General features: G+C 39.9%; 1 protein-coding gene across 1 annotated transcript in view; it reads left to right on the top strand.

Moving 5' to 3' along the window:
- The window catches only part of LOC129741484 (uncharacterized), a 41,188-nt gene that overhangs the window by 8,789 nt on the left and 15,421 nt on the right, over positions 1–16,978 (top strand). The window contains exons 2-4 of the mRNA XM_055733225.1: positions 5,024–5,228; positions 12,862–13,987; positions 14,049–14,112. Of these exons, the coding sequence (XP_055589200.1) occupies positions 5,024–5,228; positions 12,862–13,987; positions 14,049–14,112 (1,395 nt within the window). The remainder of the gene's footprint in view (positions 1–5,023; positions 5,229–12,861; positions 13,988–14,048; positions 14,113–16,978) is intronic.

Here is a 16,978-nt window from a genome sequence, read left to right as displayed (position 1 = left end):
GATTACATGGACAACCCCTTCGGCTTATCGAAAGTCACTTAACAGCTCGCCAACAATTATTTTACTTAAAAGGAGCTTCAAGTAGTAAAAGATTCATTTCAACGGGAGTACCACAGGGAAGCAACTTGGGCCCGCTGTTGTTATTGGTATTCATCAACAATCTCCCCCTGTTGAATCTGCACGGCAAAGTTTGGCTCTTTGCCGACGACACCTTAGTTTCGGTTGTCGCTCCATACCTCAGCTGCCAATAATCCGTATAGGCAATACTGTAATTGAACGCGTGAACGTGTTATCTAGGACTACCAAGTGACATAAACAGATCGTGCAACGTAATCGAATCATGTTCCACGACACAGTTGCCACTGAACTACTGCCAATCGATTACCACTACTGGTGGGGTCCAAACTGAAATTGAAGCGCAGCACACGTCTGTTCAGTTCGACGGCAAACAGAGAATGAAACCGAGTCGACCGACGAGCACTTTCTTTTATACCTTTAGTAGGCAGGGAAAACCAAAATCCGTAAAAATACTGGACTTCCGTGTTTTCTTTCTTTTCATTTTTTTTTTATTTTGGCTTGGTGATGACGGCATAATCTTTTAGATCTGATGTCCGTTAATGAGGCTATATTCGTGCGGCGAGATTCGTTCGCAAATTTCGATGTCCCCCTTTAGTGTTACCGTAGGACGTAATTCTACGTCAAAATAATTGAAAAATGATGGAACGTGACAAAAAATATAAATAGGACAAAATTAACAAACATTAATTGGATGGAAATAATTGAAAGTCCGTTCAATTTGAACTTGGTTACCAACATCGAATGGGGTCTGTATTACAAAAAAAAAAAAAAAATTAAAGTTTGACCCTTAAAAAAATTCGATTTTTTTTGGAGTCTGTTTCGAGAAGTTTTTGACAATTTTGAGGATATTTTTGTGGGTGTATTAGCTCAAACCTTCATCTGTCAATTGACGTTAACAAGGCAGAAGTACTGTATTAACTATAAGCGCAAGATGTACACAAAGAAGAGAGTGACCAGGTTGCTTCGCGCCCAAATGTAAACAAATTGCGGCAGTTGTGGCGTGCTATCTAGCAATTGTTTACAGCGTGAAACGTTCAATCCTTGATGAACTAAGTCCACGAAAGCCAGGTAGTGGAAGCACGCACTTTACAAGTGGTAAAAATGGTCAAGAAGAAACCGAAGCGGAATCCAGGAAGATCAATCCATAGGCTGGCTAAGGAAGCGAATATACAGAAATCTGTTCCTTGAAACTATTTATTGGTCAAAGATGACTGCATCATCAAAAGGAGAGAGCAAAGCCCTATTTGATGACAAAACGTTGAACATGAAGCAGCTGATCGAGAATTTTTTTTTCGATTGATCTGGTGTCCAATTTTCGTACGGATCGATATATTTCTCCTCTGAAGGCTAAGACCATGCCCACCAACGGTTGCTAAACCTCGAATCGAGTACATTCAGCAACATATCTATCAACCCATCATCGCACCAACAGTCGCTAACTTGATTCGAGAAATAGCATTCGAGCAGTAGGTTGTTACAGGATGCGTTTATGTAGCAACCCGGTAGCAACGCAGCCGGTCGTCGCCTTCAGAAAATAAACAAACACAAATACCAACCTGGATGGCAACGATGGGTGCGAAAATCAGTAAATAGATAAAAACGCAACCAATCAAACCATCTTAAATACCGACCGAAATAGCAACTCCCGGTGGGCTTGGTCTAAGGATGGTCCAGAGATTGTGAAATTCTAGTTTAATACCAAGTACCTAGAGACAAAGTATTTGGAGGGATTGCTTCGAATGGATTGAAGATGCCTCCTGTTTTCATAAAAGCTGAAGTAAAAGTTAATTCAGAATCAGGTGCTTCTAATGGATTCGGGCAACCTTCGGTGAACCCGAGAATATTGTTTTCTAACAAGATGGAGCCCATGCCATGGATGGAGGAGAATATGAAGTTTCAATCGAAGAATCTCTGGCCTTCGAACAGTCCGGATTTGAAACCCCTGGACTATTTTATATGGACGTCCTCTCACCCAAGTGTCGATTTTTTTAAGGCTTTCATCACTGAAACGTGAGCTGCGGAGAGTAGTTGAGAGCCAATTGAACCAAGAGTGTAGAAGTGTTCTTGATCAGTTTCGAAATTTGTTTTGAATTTTGAAATTATAAATTTGGTCCGATTTTTTTTTTCCAAAAGTATTGAGGGGTTTAATTTAACCTGCACCAGTCACTTCGCCTGCTGTTCGCATGGTTTAGATTTTTAATCATTCAATCGATAAAATTAATCCAAGATTACGCCAAGATGCTCTAGTTACAAGGATATCACTCAAAAATAACATGATACACTACATGGAAAGCTTGGTTCAACATTCTGGAAACAATGTTCCGCTGTTCGTTTCCATCAGTCAAAATTGATGGTGACTTAATTTAGGTGATTTATCGTTTCGCCTCACTCGAGCATATCCGTTTTCCTCTTTGGAAAAACTCACTAAAATGGGAAGAAACAGACTGACACTTTTCACTTCTGCTCCAGGTCACCGTTGAGTGTCACCTTTTCTGATGTAATTACGTAAAGAGCAATTTTACGCCAACAAAGAACTCTCTTACACCTGAATGGCAGATAGAAATTGTTTCCACTGCACTAGATTTTGGGCTGGGATTTTTTCTCTTTCCCAAACGCGATTCCGGAAGAGAAATGTTGCGGATGAAAATCGGCCGACTGACAAAGATTCAACCCAAAGCAAGTTGAATAAATTAATGGGAATGATAAATTGCCACACCGAAGACGACGAAGACCGGTAGAAGCGGTGTGGTTTTTAGACCAAACTCCATTATGCTTAATTCTGTTTGGATAAGAAACTCGCTTCCCTGCCGAAGAAGAATGACAAAACATCGTCATGAATGAGCGAACCGAACCAAAATGGGATTCGTCTCCAGATAATTATTAAGATTACATTGTAATCCTTCTGGGTTGAAGCAGGTGGAAAAAACATGCCTGCACTGTCAGGGAAAGCTGTTTTCCTGAAGGAATAACAAGGGACTTATTCCGGTTCTGTGTGTGTAAATGCCTCTGGCTCGCTATCTATTATTAACATAAATTGAAAACCGATATTGGAAAGGCAACCGGCAAGATTTCGATTTTTTTCTCCACCCTAGAAATTTGGCACTGGAACTAGCCAACAGCAGGAATAATACAGAGTTAATAATAAAGATAACGATGATCTGATAATGGTGTCTACTGTCCTTTCCGGGAATGTGTTCCGAAACAGAAAATCTCTCCCCTTTTCTTTTTTGCTAGAATATCTGTGTATGACTGGACTTTCACGAGCAGAGCAAAGAAACGAGAAATCAGCAGATGTAATCCAGGTACTAATTTAGGCTCACCCTTTTCCCGAGGATGGTCAAATTATGATTCCAAAGGGAACTAAAGGAGGAAAAAAGAGGAAAGCCAATTACGAATTGAATTAATCTAGTTTGAAAAAAAAAAACAGCATGTTATAGTCTATTTAGCAGTGGTCAAGATGATCTTGTTGAGTGTACGGTAGAGTTCATGATTTTATCTGAAAATTTACTATTTTTTTCTATCAGCTAGTTTACAACTTTACTGCTCGTTTTCAAGTTTTTAAGTTTAAGCCGTCTTGAAAAATCTTACACGTTGCACGCTTAAATTGACCCTAGCCGTAGAACAAAATTTGGGCAAGACCGGAAACCGGAAATCGGTATGGAAATTGAAACATTTTGTTCGAATAAAATAGAAAAAGTGTTTTTGCCAGAAACTTTGGTCTCTATTTTCCGATTTCTTTAAAATATATTTTTTTTAAAACCTTTAGATTGACAAATATTTCATCATTACTTTTTCATGGACGCAACCTTAAAGTCCAAGCAAAAAACTTCCTAATCATCCTAATCAATCCTGCAGACCTTGAGAGTCAATTTGACACTCCTTGAATAAAATCGCTTTATCTCTTGTTGGTACAAAAAGTATAGTTTATAAATTCTTGAAACGCAACTCAAATAAATTTTTTAAACATTTCAGCTACAAATCAGTATTTATAATGATGAGGAGAAAACAAGAAGAAACATGAAAAAACATTTGATTAAATTTATAAATTAAACACTGTCAAAATTAAGGAAGAATGACAATGATTAACTCAGCTCATTATTCCAGCATTCGAAAAAAAGAACAATTTTAACAGCACTGCTTCCATTTAATAAGAAAAATCATTCGTCGAGCCGAATGCTGAAAATAGTTTCACCATTTTTTTTGCCTTTCTCTACAGAGCAACAGAAATTTGTTGAAGATGCGTTTCAGCTCTTCGCTTCATCGTTTGGCTGAGGAAAATGCATGTTAACCGTTATATTTTACATTTAATATTAGTGCCATTTTCACTTAAAAGCTTTCTTTTCGCTTTGTCAGGTTGCCAGATGATGAGTTAATTTATGCATTCATTTTTTTCCTTTGGCCTAGGATGTGTCTAAAATTCAATTCTATTGTTGGCATTTTTCTTATTTTAAGGATTAAAGTTTTCATCCAAACTTATATAAAAAAAATTCAATTCCATAAAGAGATCTTGAAAAGTCATTCGTTAAAGTATTGAAAAAAAATAATTAAAAAGTAAAAAGTGACACTTTTAATATCACTGCACAGCGCAGTATTCAAAGCGTCTGCATGGAAGCGTACCATATGTTTGTGGGTTGGAAATGTGCTTTCTCAATGTAAGCAGTCACCTTTGCCAAACTACCACCTTCTCGTAGCTTTAGTAAGTTAGCTAGTCTGGTCCGCTCTCCAATGAAACTTTTCCCCGTTCCTTGATTCTATCTACATATTTAAATACATAGTTTCTAGACCCCCATACACATAGATTGTTGATTTCCTAAGTGGGCCAAAGGATAACGGGTTTTGTAGTTGTCGCTTGTTTCCGGTGCAGTGGATGACTTAAATTACGTTACACATTAAAAACTATTAATTTTTGATGAGTTTTTGTGTCGGTTTTGCTCTTCCGCTTTAGGAACTGCTGGAAAAGGAGACGGTTCTGAGTTCGTTTGAGGATGAAACACAGCAAAAGTGGAATGGTGCTACCGAAGTTGAGGACACACTAACTGGGAAGAAATCTTATTCCAAGAGAAGTCATCGGCCGATCGCCGTGGAGCGTTTTCTGTATGGCATTACCCCGGTATTTGAAAATGGAAACAAAACTGTTGGTGTTTATGAAGGTGAGATAAGCTTATTTTAGTTGCTATTGCTATTTTTTATAAGCTGGAAACTCAGAATCAAGAAAGATCAGAGTAGTTCAAACACAGTAAAAACATTTTAATTGAAAGGTTCTTTATCTATACACTGGATTCTTTTTTTAAACGATCTTATTTTACGCGGTTTTATTTTGAACGATTTTTTTAAACGATTTTCTCGAAATAACACGATTTTCGAACATGTCAAAAACAGGTTCTAGACATTCCCGCTTTTTGCCAAACCACTCTTGGGTGGTAAAGTGATTCGGACGTTGCTTCATGACAGAAACATGGATCGGAATGGCCACTTAGAGACTCTGCGGAAGTTCCGGAACAACCGTGGCTTAAAACAGATTAATCCAAAGCAAACTTTGAGCCTCCCGATTTCACTCAAATCACCTCAGAATGGTCTACCTGGTTGGAAATTATCGATTTACAGTCCATTTTGGCCACTTTTCTCGAAATGAGCGATGAATTTTCCCCGGTTGTTTTGAACTTTTTTAAAACGCTTTATTTTTTTGCACGAACACAACAATCGTTTAAAAAAAGAATCCAGTGTAGTTTCGTTCAATCGTTGGTAAAAATCGGTTTCAACTGGTTTCTGTCAGCTGGTAGTTTTTCAACGAGCCAATGTTTCGGTCGAAAATATCCAGGTCCTTGTTCAACGGCACAAGTTGAAATTAGTAGAAACCGATCCAGGTAGAAATCGGTAAAAGTCAATTAGAAAAAGACAGGTGATCAACTGTCAATCCATTTCAGTGCCGGAACCGGAAGATGGTGCAGAACCCCACTTCAATTCATCTCTCTTGATGAGACGTTGAGATTCTTGAAGCTGAACGTTGTAATTCACATTGCCATTCCGCTCGATGACCACCCCGGCTTTCCAGGACCAAGAGTTCTTGTGATGTACCTGCGCGTAAACTATGTCACCGGGCTTGAACTGTTTGGAGATGGCACCATGTTTTCGGTTGAACGTTTCGAGTTGGCTTCGAAGGAAGTAGAAGTGATGGCGTTTGAAGAGCATCTTCGAGAGTTTCTCCCCTCGATCGAATCAATTTCTGGCCTGGTTTGCTTTCCGGTTAAAAATGTTGCGCCTTGATTGCAGATCGATTCAAACGGAATAGACCATAGATCAAACCGGAAACCGACGTCACGAAACACCTTGCTTGCTGGGTTTGGCCGTTGATTGTAACATCGCAGCTGAATTCGCTAAGGAGGGTTAGCGGTTGACCAGATGCATTCGTGCTTGGCTCGAAAAAGGCTTCATGGTAGGCTTGCCGATTTGTTTCCACATTTTTGCGGAAATGATTGAAATATCACTGGCATAATTTATTAGAAGTGATAGCAAATTTCCTGCGGCTTGCACGATGTCCAACTTGGTTGATGATGAACATCCCTCTGGTTTCGGGAACGCTTCATGCCATCGTTGTGTTGGACTGTGCTTGTGATGTTGGCGGTGCTTTTGTGATTACAAGAACAGTAACCTTCCTTGTGGCCGGTGCGGTTACAATTCTGGCAAAGATGGTTGTTGAATGGGCACTCTTTCATAAAGTGCATTTGACCGCACTGCCAGTACGGTGACTTGGGTAGCTTCGGAGAATTTTGCTGCGACGCACTCGTTGCACTTTTCGTGTTTCTGACGGCGTGAACGGATGATTTGAAGCTTGATTGATGTTCAATCATCGACGTGTCTTCCTTCAGATTGGCGAGGCGTTGAAACTCGTCAATAAGCGACTGAAGAGTGGCTGGGGCTTCGTTTGTTTCGTTCTCCATTTTGGTCAGCAACCTGGCTCGTACATCAGCGTGTTTCGCCGATTTCAGACCGCTGACGAATACCAAACACTTGAAGTGGTCCAGAGTGAGATTCTGGAACTCGAAATCCTCGCATGCACGGTTTACCTTTCCGCCGTTATCGATGATGTCATCCAAATCGTTTTTGACAATCTGGAGACACTGGAAACGCTTTTGGAACTTGGAAACCTGGCTGCCGAAAATTTTCTTCAAGGTTGATACCGTTTCTCGGAAATCGATGTCCTTGGGAAGTGCAGGCAGAATATAGTTGAAATAGCAGCTCTGCCGCTCATAGCAAGTCCGTCCCATTTGAGTTTTCATCATTTTTCAGTTTATCGCTGGAAATCGCTGGAGCAGCAATCAGACCTTCGCAGCATCGTCCAACTGCCGTGCGTTGTTCTCGAACAGATCTTGATACCGGGAGAACCACCGCTGGAACGTCAATCCGTTTTCCTGATCGTAAACGAATTCGGAAATGTATGACGAAAGGGATTCCAGGATTTGTTCCGGATTATGTTGCTGAGGCTGCTGCTGGTTTGCCAGATGTTCGAGCAACCGTAGGATTGCCAGCTGGATGTCGGCTTGGCCTTGGCTAGAACTGGCTGCTTGGCGTTGACTGGAACCGGTTTGACCGTGGTTGGATTCTCCTCCCATTTCGAAGGACTATCTTGATAGATTCGTTCGAATCCTCGTCGCCAAAAATGTTACGTCTTAGAGATAACTTATTGATCTGATTTGTTAAAAGACTAACATAGAACTGCCTAAATTTTCACTCTATATGCTTGATGATCAAATCATGGGTTGCCTCAATATATTTCAGGTTTTCATGATTGCTTCGATGTATCACTTATGAAAATCTATGTAAGAGTAAAGAGCAAGAACAGACTTTATATATAAAAAGCAATTTCTGTATGTTTGTTTGTTTGTCCTCTATAGGCTCAGCCGTCTTAAGAGCTAGAGAGCCTCAATTTGGTATAGATACTCATTAGGACCAGGAATGAGGAATGAAAAATGTTTTTAGATCTTCGAATGACCCCTTTACATGACAGATATCGTATTAGCGATATTGGCGTTATAATTCATCTGATTGGGATGAAAATTGGCACATGAGTGTTTTGAGGGACGAAAAATCGATTCTAGGTTTCAAAGCTAGGATCAGTGGTCGACCAAAGGGGTCGTCCATATCAACTGTTTGATACTTTTGAGATATTGACCTTATAATACATCGGATTGAGATGGATATTTCCATATAGCAGTTTTGAGTGAAGAACAAATTATGCCAAGAATAGAATTCGGGGTCAGGGGTCGGCCAAAGGGGTCGTCCATTTCAATTGTTCAATGCTTTTGCGATACTGGAGTTGTTATACGTTGGATTGAGATGAAAATTTCCATATAGGAGTGTTAAGAGATGCTCTATGGCCTTCAGGTTTTAAATTTTGAGTCAGGGGTTGGCAAAAGGGATCGTCCATATTATTTGTTTGTTCAACGTTTTGGCGATATTGAACGCTAGCAATTTCCGATCGTGTTGCGAGTTTTGGACTAATTTCTAAGTAGAAAAATAACATCAAATGGTGCAGCCTGAAAGTTTTTGTTTGTTTTGTTTACTGTTCTGAGGATTTGCTTGCTGTAAATCAACAAAGGGTCTCGAAAGTGTGCAGACCTGTCCGGAAGTCTATATCCCGCGAGGAACACCGGCTACCCGATCAAGAACTACCAAGGGAACCATGCGCTACCAGACTAGCTCGTTTGCTGGACGACGGGCCGACCGGCTGACTTGCTGCACGCTTGTGACGAATTACGTGGAATCGGGTTAATCCATTCACACAGAACGTATAGTAACATATATTCCCATCATTAGGTTTTTTCAAAACATTGTAATTTCCGAAATCCTGAAAATGTTCGTTTTATCCACAGTGTCCGTCATACCCGACTTTTCCCTTATCATTTTTAATGCGCTAATTTAATTTGTCGGCATCACCTGGGACCGATCGCAGCAAACAATTCCTTGCTCGTGGAAGCATCTGATCAGCATCCTCCCTTTTTGCTGGAAAAAACGGGCCACTTTTCCGGCTACCTCCATTGCCTTGTAAGGGTCTGAGCAGAACTGAGGCTTATCGGAGATGTTCGAAGGCTGCAGAGTAACGGACAGTTGGCTGGCCACATTGTGCCCGTCTGTACCGATCTCGATAGCACTTGCGCGTTTAGCATTGGCAGTTCTCCAACGATGCGGTGGCGACTTTGACTTTTGGCGTATTTGGAACGAAACGTAGCAGCAGGATCTACAGGTAGCGTCTTCTCTTTTGTCGATGACCTTGATGGCGCTTCGACGAGTGGCGGAACGCGGATTGTGTTGAACTACAGTGCCGACGAGCAAAGTATCTTTGAGCGCGTATCCTGAGTTGGACTCACAGGATCCGTTGAATACCACGTATTCGACAGTGGTTTTGCTGGTTTCCTTAAGCTACGGATAAAGGGGCAGATAGCAGTGTTTTTGTAGTCTTCAACAGGATTGCTGCGGTGCTCATTTCCAAACTTGACATTCTTTCTATTGAGCATGTGGTGTTTGTCTGTGTTGGAGCAGGAATTTTCCTACCGTATCTACCGGTTGAATCGGAATGCACGGATAGATCAATTTCTGATGGGCTTGCTGATCCGCTGAGCACTGGATTCGCTTTTACGGGATGTGGTTTCTCAGTAGAGAGTTTATCTAGAGGTTTTGTTTGTTGGTCGTGAAATAGGTACGTTTTGCTTGATAAATCCGACACAGAAATTTCGATTTACACGACTGTTGTTTGTCACAAGATTTCACCGCACTGTGACATTGACATGTACTGAAATGCTGGACATTGATACAACGGATATTTTCTCAGGCAGTAGAGGCATAGCAAAGTACTGAATTGAGTTTCGGACCTAGCTACAATAAAGATAAATTTGATGGGAGCTTGCTTCTTCGGAATTTGTCTTGTAAGCGGTGAACCCTGAGGAACGATAGTGGAAATCGCTGTGCATGGATTACAACATCCGGACTTGTTGAAATTGAAACTCGATGAGCTTATACGTCCAAGACGAAGTACATGCTGGCCTGCGGATCCGATACCGACCGAACCCGCTTGTCCAGCAATAACAAGGTCACAGTCGACGGCGACGAGCTGGAAATAGTCGAAGACTTTGTCTATCTCGGCTCACTGAAGTCTTGCCTACTTTGGACTCCACAAGCAACTGCGGCCGAAAAGACTTACCCCTCGCGCAACCTGTTTATTACGCTCATTAGACCGGTTGTTCTCTACGGGCACAGGACGAGGAGGACCTGCGCACACTCGAAGTATTCGAGCGACGATTGTTAAGAACAATCTTTGGCGGTGTGCAGGAGAACGGAGTGTGGAGGCAAAGGATGAACCACTAGCTCGCGCGACTCTACGGTGAACCCAGTATTCAGAAGGTGGATAAGGCTGGCCGGATACGCTGGGCAGGACATGTTGCGAGAATGCCGGACGACTGTCCTGCAAAACAGGTGTTCACTACAAATCCAATAGGAACGAGACGAGTGGGGGCGCAACGAGCGAAGTGGTTAGATCAAGTGGAGCGTGATCTGGGGAATGTGGGATGTTCGAGTAATTGGAGAACGGTTGCCATGGATCAAGTGAGTTTTATGTTGTTCAAGTTATGTCGTGAGACGTCAAACTATGAAAATAAAATAAAATAAAATAAATAATAACTAAAAAGCGATTTTAAAAGTTACAACGAAAAATGAGTAAGATATAGATGATTAAAACATTTTTTTTTCAAATTTACAAAAAAAAGAAAATCCTTAATAACTCACATCGCAAAGTTAAAAATTCATCAAAACACCTCCTGTACGAAACACTTTTAAAAGGCTGTGATAAAATTTAGGGAATAACCAGAGTTCCTTGGGGCAAACTTGTACGATAAAAAAAATCCTCAATAGTAATGAATGAATGATTAGGTATTCGGTCTTAAGCTGATTGTTATAATCCGGTAGGTACAGTGCAAAACTTTGTACCAAATGTGTGTCTAAAATGAAAAAAAAAAATCTGAATGTTTGATTGTCCTCAACAGACTGAAGACTAACGTTGTTTGGTTGATATGCCGGTGTTTGCTTTCTTAAAACTTCCATTCTAAAATTTTCAACTCTACTAATGGTTTTCAACTTATAGGGTGAGTGCTCCTACTTTGGTCCTAGAGCCTACTTTAGTCCTAAAATGCCGAAAATTGTAAATAATTCATTTTGCTTGCAAAGGATAAAGATGCTGCTATGTACATAATTAACTCTTATTCTTCCTGAATCCTTCCATGCCGCTTTTTTCCATAAAAAGTCTTTCTCATAAAATTTTCAACGTTTTTAAAAATGTGCCTCCTATTCAGTGGTAAATTAGACAGCTCAATTAGTGGGGTGCGTTTTGAGAAATGAGAGTAAATAAGGAAAAATCACGTTTTTTCAGTGTCTAAGCCAATATTTAAAGGGTTTTTACTTTCACTATGGAGAATATGAACCAGATTACCTATTTTTCCTAAAATAAATGAAAATCAATGGAAAACCCGGAAAATTTGTAAAGGGTCCAAATATAGGAGACTTTGACTTCGATGTTCCATTTTTAGACCTAACATCACAAAAACTTTGTGTGAATACCAAATAAATTAACAAAAGTGCGAATTTTTAATTGGGGCATAATTTAGAACCAATATTGAACATATCTTACATTTTTTGTTAGCTTTACGCAAATAAACTATAAATTAGTAGACATATAAAAATTTGAGCTATTTTTCTGCTGATAGAGCTGACGGGGAGTAAAAGTGTTTAAAATATTCATGACAGAAATGTAAGTTTTTTTTTGTCGTTAAAAAGCTGTAATATTTTTTTATGGTCATAATTTATTAAAGATTACACTTTTAATGAATTTGTTTATTTATTTTCGAAAAATCCTATATTTTATAAGAATTTTAGATATAGGTCCAATTGAAGGTACCAGTACAGTACCAAAATAGGAACAGTAGGTTCAAAGATGGAAATTTTGATCATCAATATCTATGCAAATCTTTCAATAAAGGCGAAACCTATGTTGAAAATTCTCATTGAAACTTGTAGATAAGATAATGAACTATAAATAAACTTCTTTAAAGATAGAAAGCTCCCGTTTGTTTATGAGAAAAGCGTGATTATTTAAAAACCACCGCTTAAAGGGTCCAAAGTAGGGCAACTAACCCTATGTGCTCAACGTTCAAATTCTTTCTCCAGTTCTCTGCTACCTATATACCCAAAGCTCAAAGTTTTTACCTAAAGCTAAATTTGATTATTAAACATTCCATGATGCCTGAAAGTTCATTAAGCAAGGCTTTGCTGCTATGTAAGTTAGTTACGGTAGATCAGCGACACATAACCAGATAAACAACTGTTGCTAATAAGGTGTTAAACATTTTACCAACCATTGCAATACTCGGGGAAAAGTCAAATTTCCTTTCGTGCTTCTCCGTAACAAAAGGACCATCAGCTTCGTCAAAATCATCATCCACGAATCGAAATTATCATCCCGAAGGCAAACTGGCAAACAATCTCAATGGTAATAATAATCATAACTGTCTATTGGTTGTAACGGCGGCACAGGGAAATTTTGCCAACGCCGTCAAATTTCGATGGGTGGAATGAAGGATTCAGTCAGTCAGTCCTGCTGCGAGAATATTAATCAGCTAGGCTAGCAATTTCTCGATTTGAATGGATTCTTCAACAACTGATGGAGGGCGCGAGCTCTCGGCACCACTTCGTTTGTTTGTATCATTTGATTTTTTTTCTGCTTTTTTCTCGACTTTTCAGGGTTGAAGAAAGAGCCACGTGGCATGATGAGGGGGATGGCAGACCGGATTTCTGATAATTGTAACAAGGATCAAAACAGTAACGACTGTAACAAGCCGAATGGCTGCCACGTTGAAGTCGATGATTATGAGTATAAAATGGCAAATCCGACTTTGGCCGGGGAAGATGTGGTTGTGGCCAGGCGACCATCAAGAAAAGTGAGGGGAGAATCATCGACGGAAATCGATGACACGACAGTTGGCCTGATGTTGTCGTCTTCGGTGGAAAAGTGGCGTGATGTCGTCGCCGGTGAAAGGAAACTCGATGACAATGGCAGCGGCAGCGATGAAAGAGACTTAACCATGCCGGGCAGATTCAAAAGAAAATTACTCTCCATTGAGGGTGAGCAGCAGTCGGGTGAAGAAGTGGGGGTCAGTGAGGGCGAAGTTGAATCAGCGTTTGATTATGACACTGATAAGAGCCATCAAAGTTTACGCTCAGGTTTGGGAGGATTGGAGCATTTTGTTGAAGGGAACGGAGACGGCGATTACCTGTGGCACCAGGGCGTTTCCGGTGGCGATGACGGCACTTCCGGGCAAACCGATTCTTCTGATCCCGCTGATTCTTATAATATGCGAAGAAATGTGGAGCAGGAAATGGATCGGCACACTGTCAGTCATGTGTTTGATGATGGCAACCGGAAGCGGAAGAGCAGTGAGTCTGGCTGGAATGATAAGAAAATTTCCGTGAGCCTGAATTCCGATAAGCAGACCATTTACCACCAACATTATGAACATCAATCGAATGCGGTTTGCGATTGTGCGCAACAGTGTTCGAAAGTAGAGAAGAGCGAAGATGAGACAGCAATGGAAATGGCTGATGTTAGTCCGACTGAAGATGAGGAAATTAAAACGGATCAAGACAATGAAGTTCCAGAATCAACAGATGATCAATCACAGGAAGACGAGTTGCAAGTGGAAACAACAACAACCGAACAATCGGAGGCAGAACATGACGAGCAGCCAAGTGCTAACCGGAAAGAGGTCTACATAGATTTAAAAATTGGATTTAAGAATGTTAATACCAGTCTAGATCAACAAGAGGATCCCATCGAATTCCACAAGAAAATAGTAATAAAACGGAGAAGGTAATGGCAATGTTTTTAATTCGAGGATAGCACTTTGAAAATGATTTAATTATACCGCCAGTAATCCAATTGACCCAATTCAAGAGGCATCCTTTTCGCCACCGTTTCCCGTTGATTTGATTGAGGTAAGCATCTGGGGTGTTGAAAGGTTTGAACAGCAGTTTTGGTGTCTATATTTTACCTTCCTTCTAGGTAATTTAGTGGAGACTAAAATTGTATGATACGTTTTGATCCAAATTTTAACTTTTAACTTACAATTGACTAGCCACATGCGCGGTCCTATGAAGGGGGGGGGGGGGCGCAGGGTGAGCACCCCCACCCTCCATCCGTAGAGAGAAAACCCGTCAAAAATATACGATAGCGCTTGGACTTCATATGAATTTAAAACTTTTCGTAGTCAGTATAACAACCTGTAATTTTCAAAATTTTCCACTCCCTGAGAATGTTTCCCAAACATATTGCAGTCAAATTTTCCATTGAGGTGATCAATTTTTCAATAGGCTCTTCAGAAGCGTAAGACTGGCAGTCCAACTATCTTATCTTTCTTTCAACATTGCAACTACTTAGACGAGAATGATGATACTTGATCACCTTTTATTATTTTCATCATATCTTTTTGGAAAAATCTAGCAACTCGTCGTCTTTTGCATTTTCATCTTTGCTCAAGCAATGCATGAATAATAAAAAATTTAAAAAAAAATTATTTTTTATTTTTAAGTTCTTTCACATAAATAGGAAACTTTTGAAAATACATCCTAAAATCTTTCAAAAGATTATTAAGATTTGTTTAAAGAATCCTCTAGTAAAAAAAATAGGAAACTTACTTTCATTGATTGTTGAAATCATTAAATTTGCAACAAAATCTGGTGAACTTAGCTCAAGATTGCCAGATGTTCTCCCGCACGTATCCAGGCTATTTTATTTAAAACCTGGCAAAATTTGAGCATTATAGCTCCAAATTTTCATACCACAATCCGGGCAACATCCGGGACATTTTGACGAAAATCCAGAAACTATATACGAAAAAATAAATTTGAATAATTTTTTTCATCGAACAGATTTTGGTTCGTATTTCAGACTTCCCAAAAATCGTTTATGTTTATTTCAGTAAATTAAGCTTGAAATATTACATTTTTGGGAGTCAAAATTCAAAATTTTTATGATGCAATTTGAATTTTTCGTTTAATTTTATTCGTTAAACCCTTACTTTATGAAACGAAGGGTTAACAAATATGAATAATTTTGGACAAAATCAGATTTTTTTTCATCAAAATCTGGGCAACCGGGCCGTGCCGAACATTTCCCAATTTTTGTTTATTAAATATTCTGGCAAGTCCGAGTAAAACCGAGGAATCTGCTCAGCTTAATATTTTTCATTTGATTTTGACTAATTTTTTTTTAAGAAAGCCTAAAAAAAATTTCTAAAAATCTATCTAATTTTAAAAAGTAAAAGTAAAAGATTAAAATTTTGCAGTTCAAACCAGATCTATGCAAACTCGATCCAAGTCAAAGAGTTTAGTTTGAAATTTGGTTCTTGAAAAAATTGCGTTATAAATAATGTAGAACAATACGCCAAAACATATGGAATTCCCTGCAGTTTTGTCATTTTCAGCTGAATTGTGCAAACGAGCTGACTTTGTTTAGATTCTAATTAACAATCAGAATTAAAAGTCTGCTCTTGCAATTTAATTTCCTTACCAACCAAATCATCTTGATAATCTTGTTTTGATTGTGAAACTCATTTACAAGCTGAATGTGAACCTGAATTTTGACTCAAAATTTGAATTTTCAATCTATTTCGGAGTTTCAATACGTTTTCTGAAATGTTCATTAAAACGGATTCTGAATTTTGAAACATGAGCTAAGAATTGAAATCACTTTCAGAGCCCTTAATCTTGAAATCATTATTATAATTTGGATGTTTTGGGTTTCAATGATTATGTTGGGAGGTTCAGGAACGGTGAAGGTCCGGGATCGCAAATAAAATTACCATTTACCGAACTTGCGGGCGCGAGGTCAATGACCGGTTAAATATGGACTTAGCCGAATTTCTCCACTTGTGCACCTTATTATTTCGGATTTAAAAATTACCGGATTTCGCGGAATAAATGCAACCACCGTGTTAAGAGAAACAAAACTTGCAATGTATATTGGTTTTTTGACTTTTTATATACTAAACTTAAATTAAATACATGCGGTTTTCAACTTAAACTACGGGATGCACGGACACGATGTAATGTTCGGATGGTTGACCCAGACTGCTGCTCGGGATCCAAAAACGGCGGGCTCCAAACTTCGGCTGGAGCTCGGCTGCACACAATAGATCGCGTCACGATCGTTTTGGGGCGAAATATTTCCCACCCATTGTTTTCCACCTATTGTTGGGTGATGATCGATTGTTGGCGTCGCGACGACTCACAGCATCTGGCTACCAACGAATTTTGTAGCGACGAGGGGTTTCGGTATTCAACATCCCGACCCCCCTGAAATAGCTAGATTTCAGTAGTCTTCACGGAGGTGTCTGGACCTGAAGACACGTTTTCATCGTTTGTTGGAATGGGAAGCATGCAAATTTTGGTTACAGGGCGAGTCATATAACCATTAGACGTTCGTAAGGTGACAACTCGGGTTACACCGTCATTTCCAGGGTGCACTTGGTGAATACGGGCCATCTTGGTTTTCATCGACGATGATGACAAGCCGGCCGGGCTCGATCTTGATCGGAGGCTGCCAGTTTTTGACTCGAGGTTGGAGCTGAGTCAAGTACTCGATGTGCCATCTTCGCCAGAAACGTTGGAGCTGTTGCTGCATCAGTTGGTACTGCTTCAGTCGGTTTTCAGGTGTTGAGCTAAGGTCTTTCTCGGGGAGCGCATGGATAGAGGAGCCGATGAGGAAGTGAGCTGGCGTGAGCGGTTGGAAGTCTTTGGGATCGTCGGAAAGTTGCGTCAAAGGTCGAGAATTGAGACAGGCTTCGACTTGGACAAGGAGAGT

This window comes from Uranotaenia lowii, chromosome 2 (assembly GCF_029784155.1).
Source record: "Uranotaenia lowii strain MFRU-FL chromosome 2, ASM2978415v1, whole genome shotgun sequence".
Classification (NCBI taxonomy): Eukaryota; Metazoa; Arthropoda; class Insecta; order Diptera; family Culicidae; genus Uranotaenia; species Uranotaenia lowii.
Note: the sequence above shows the minus strand (reverse complement) of the source record. Positions and strands in the feature narration are given on the sequence as shown.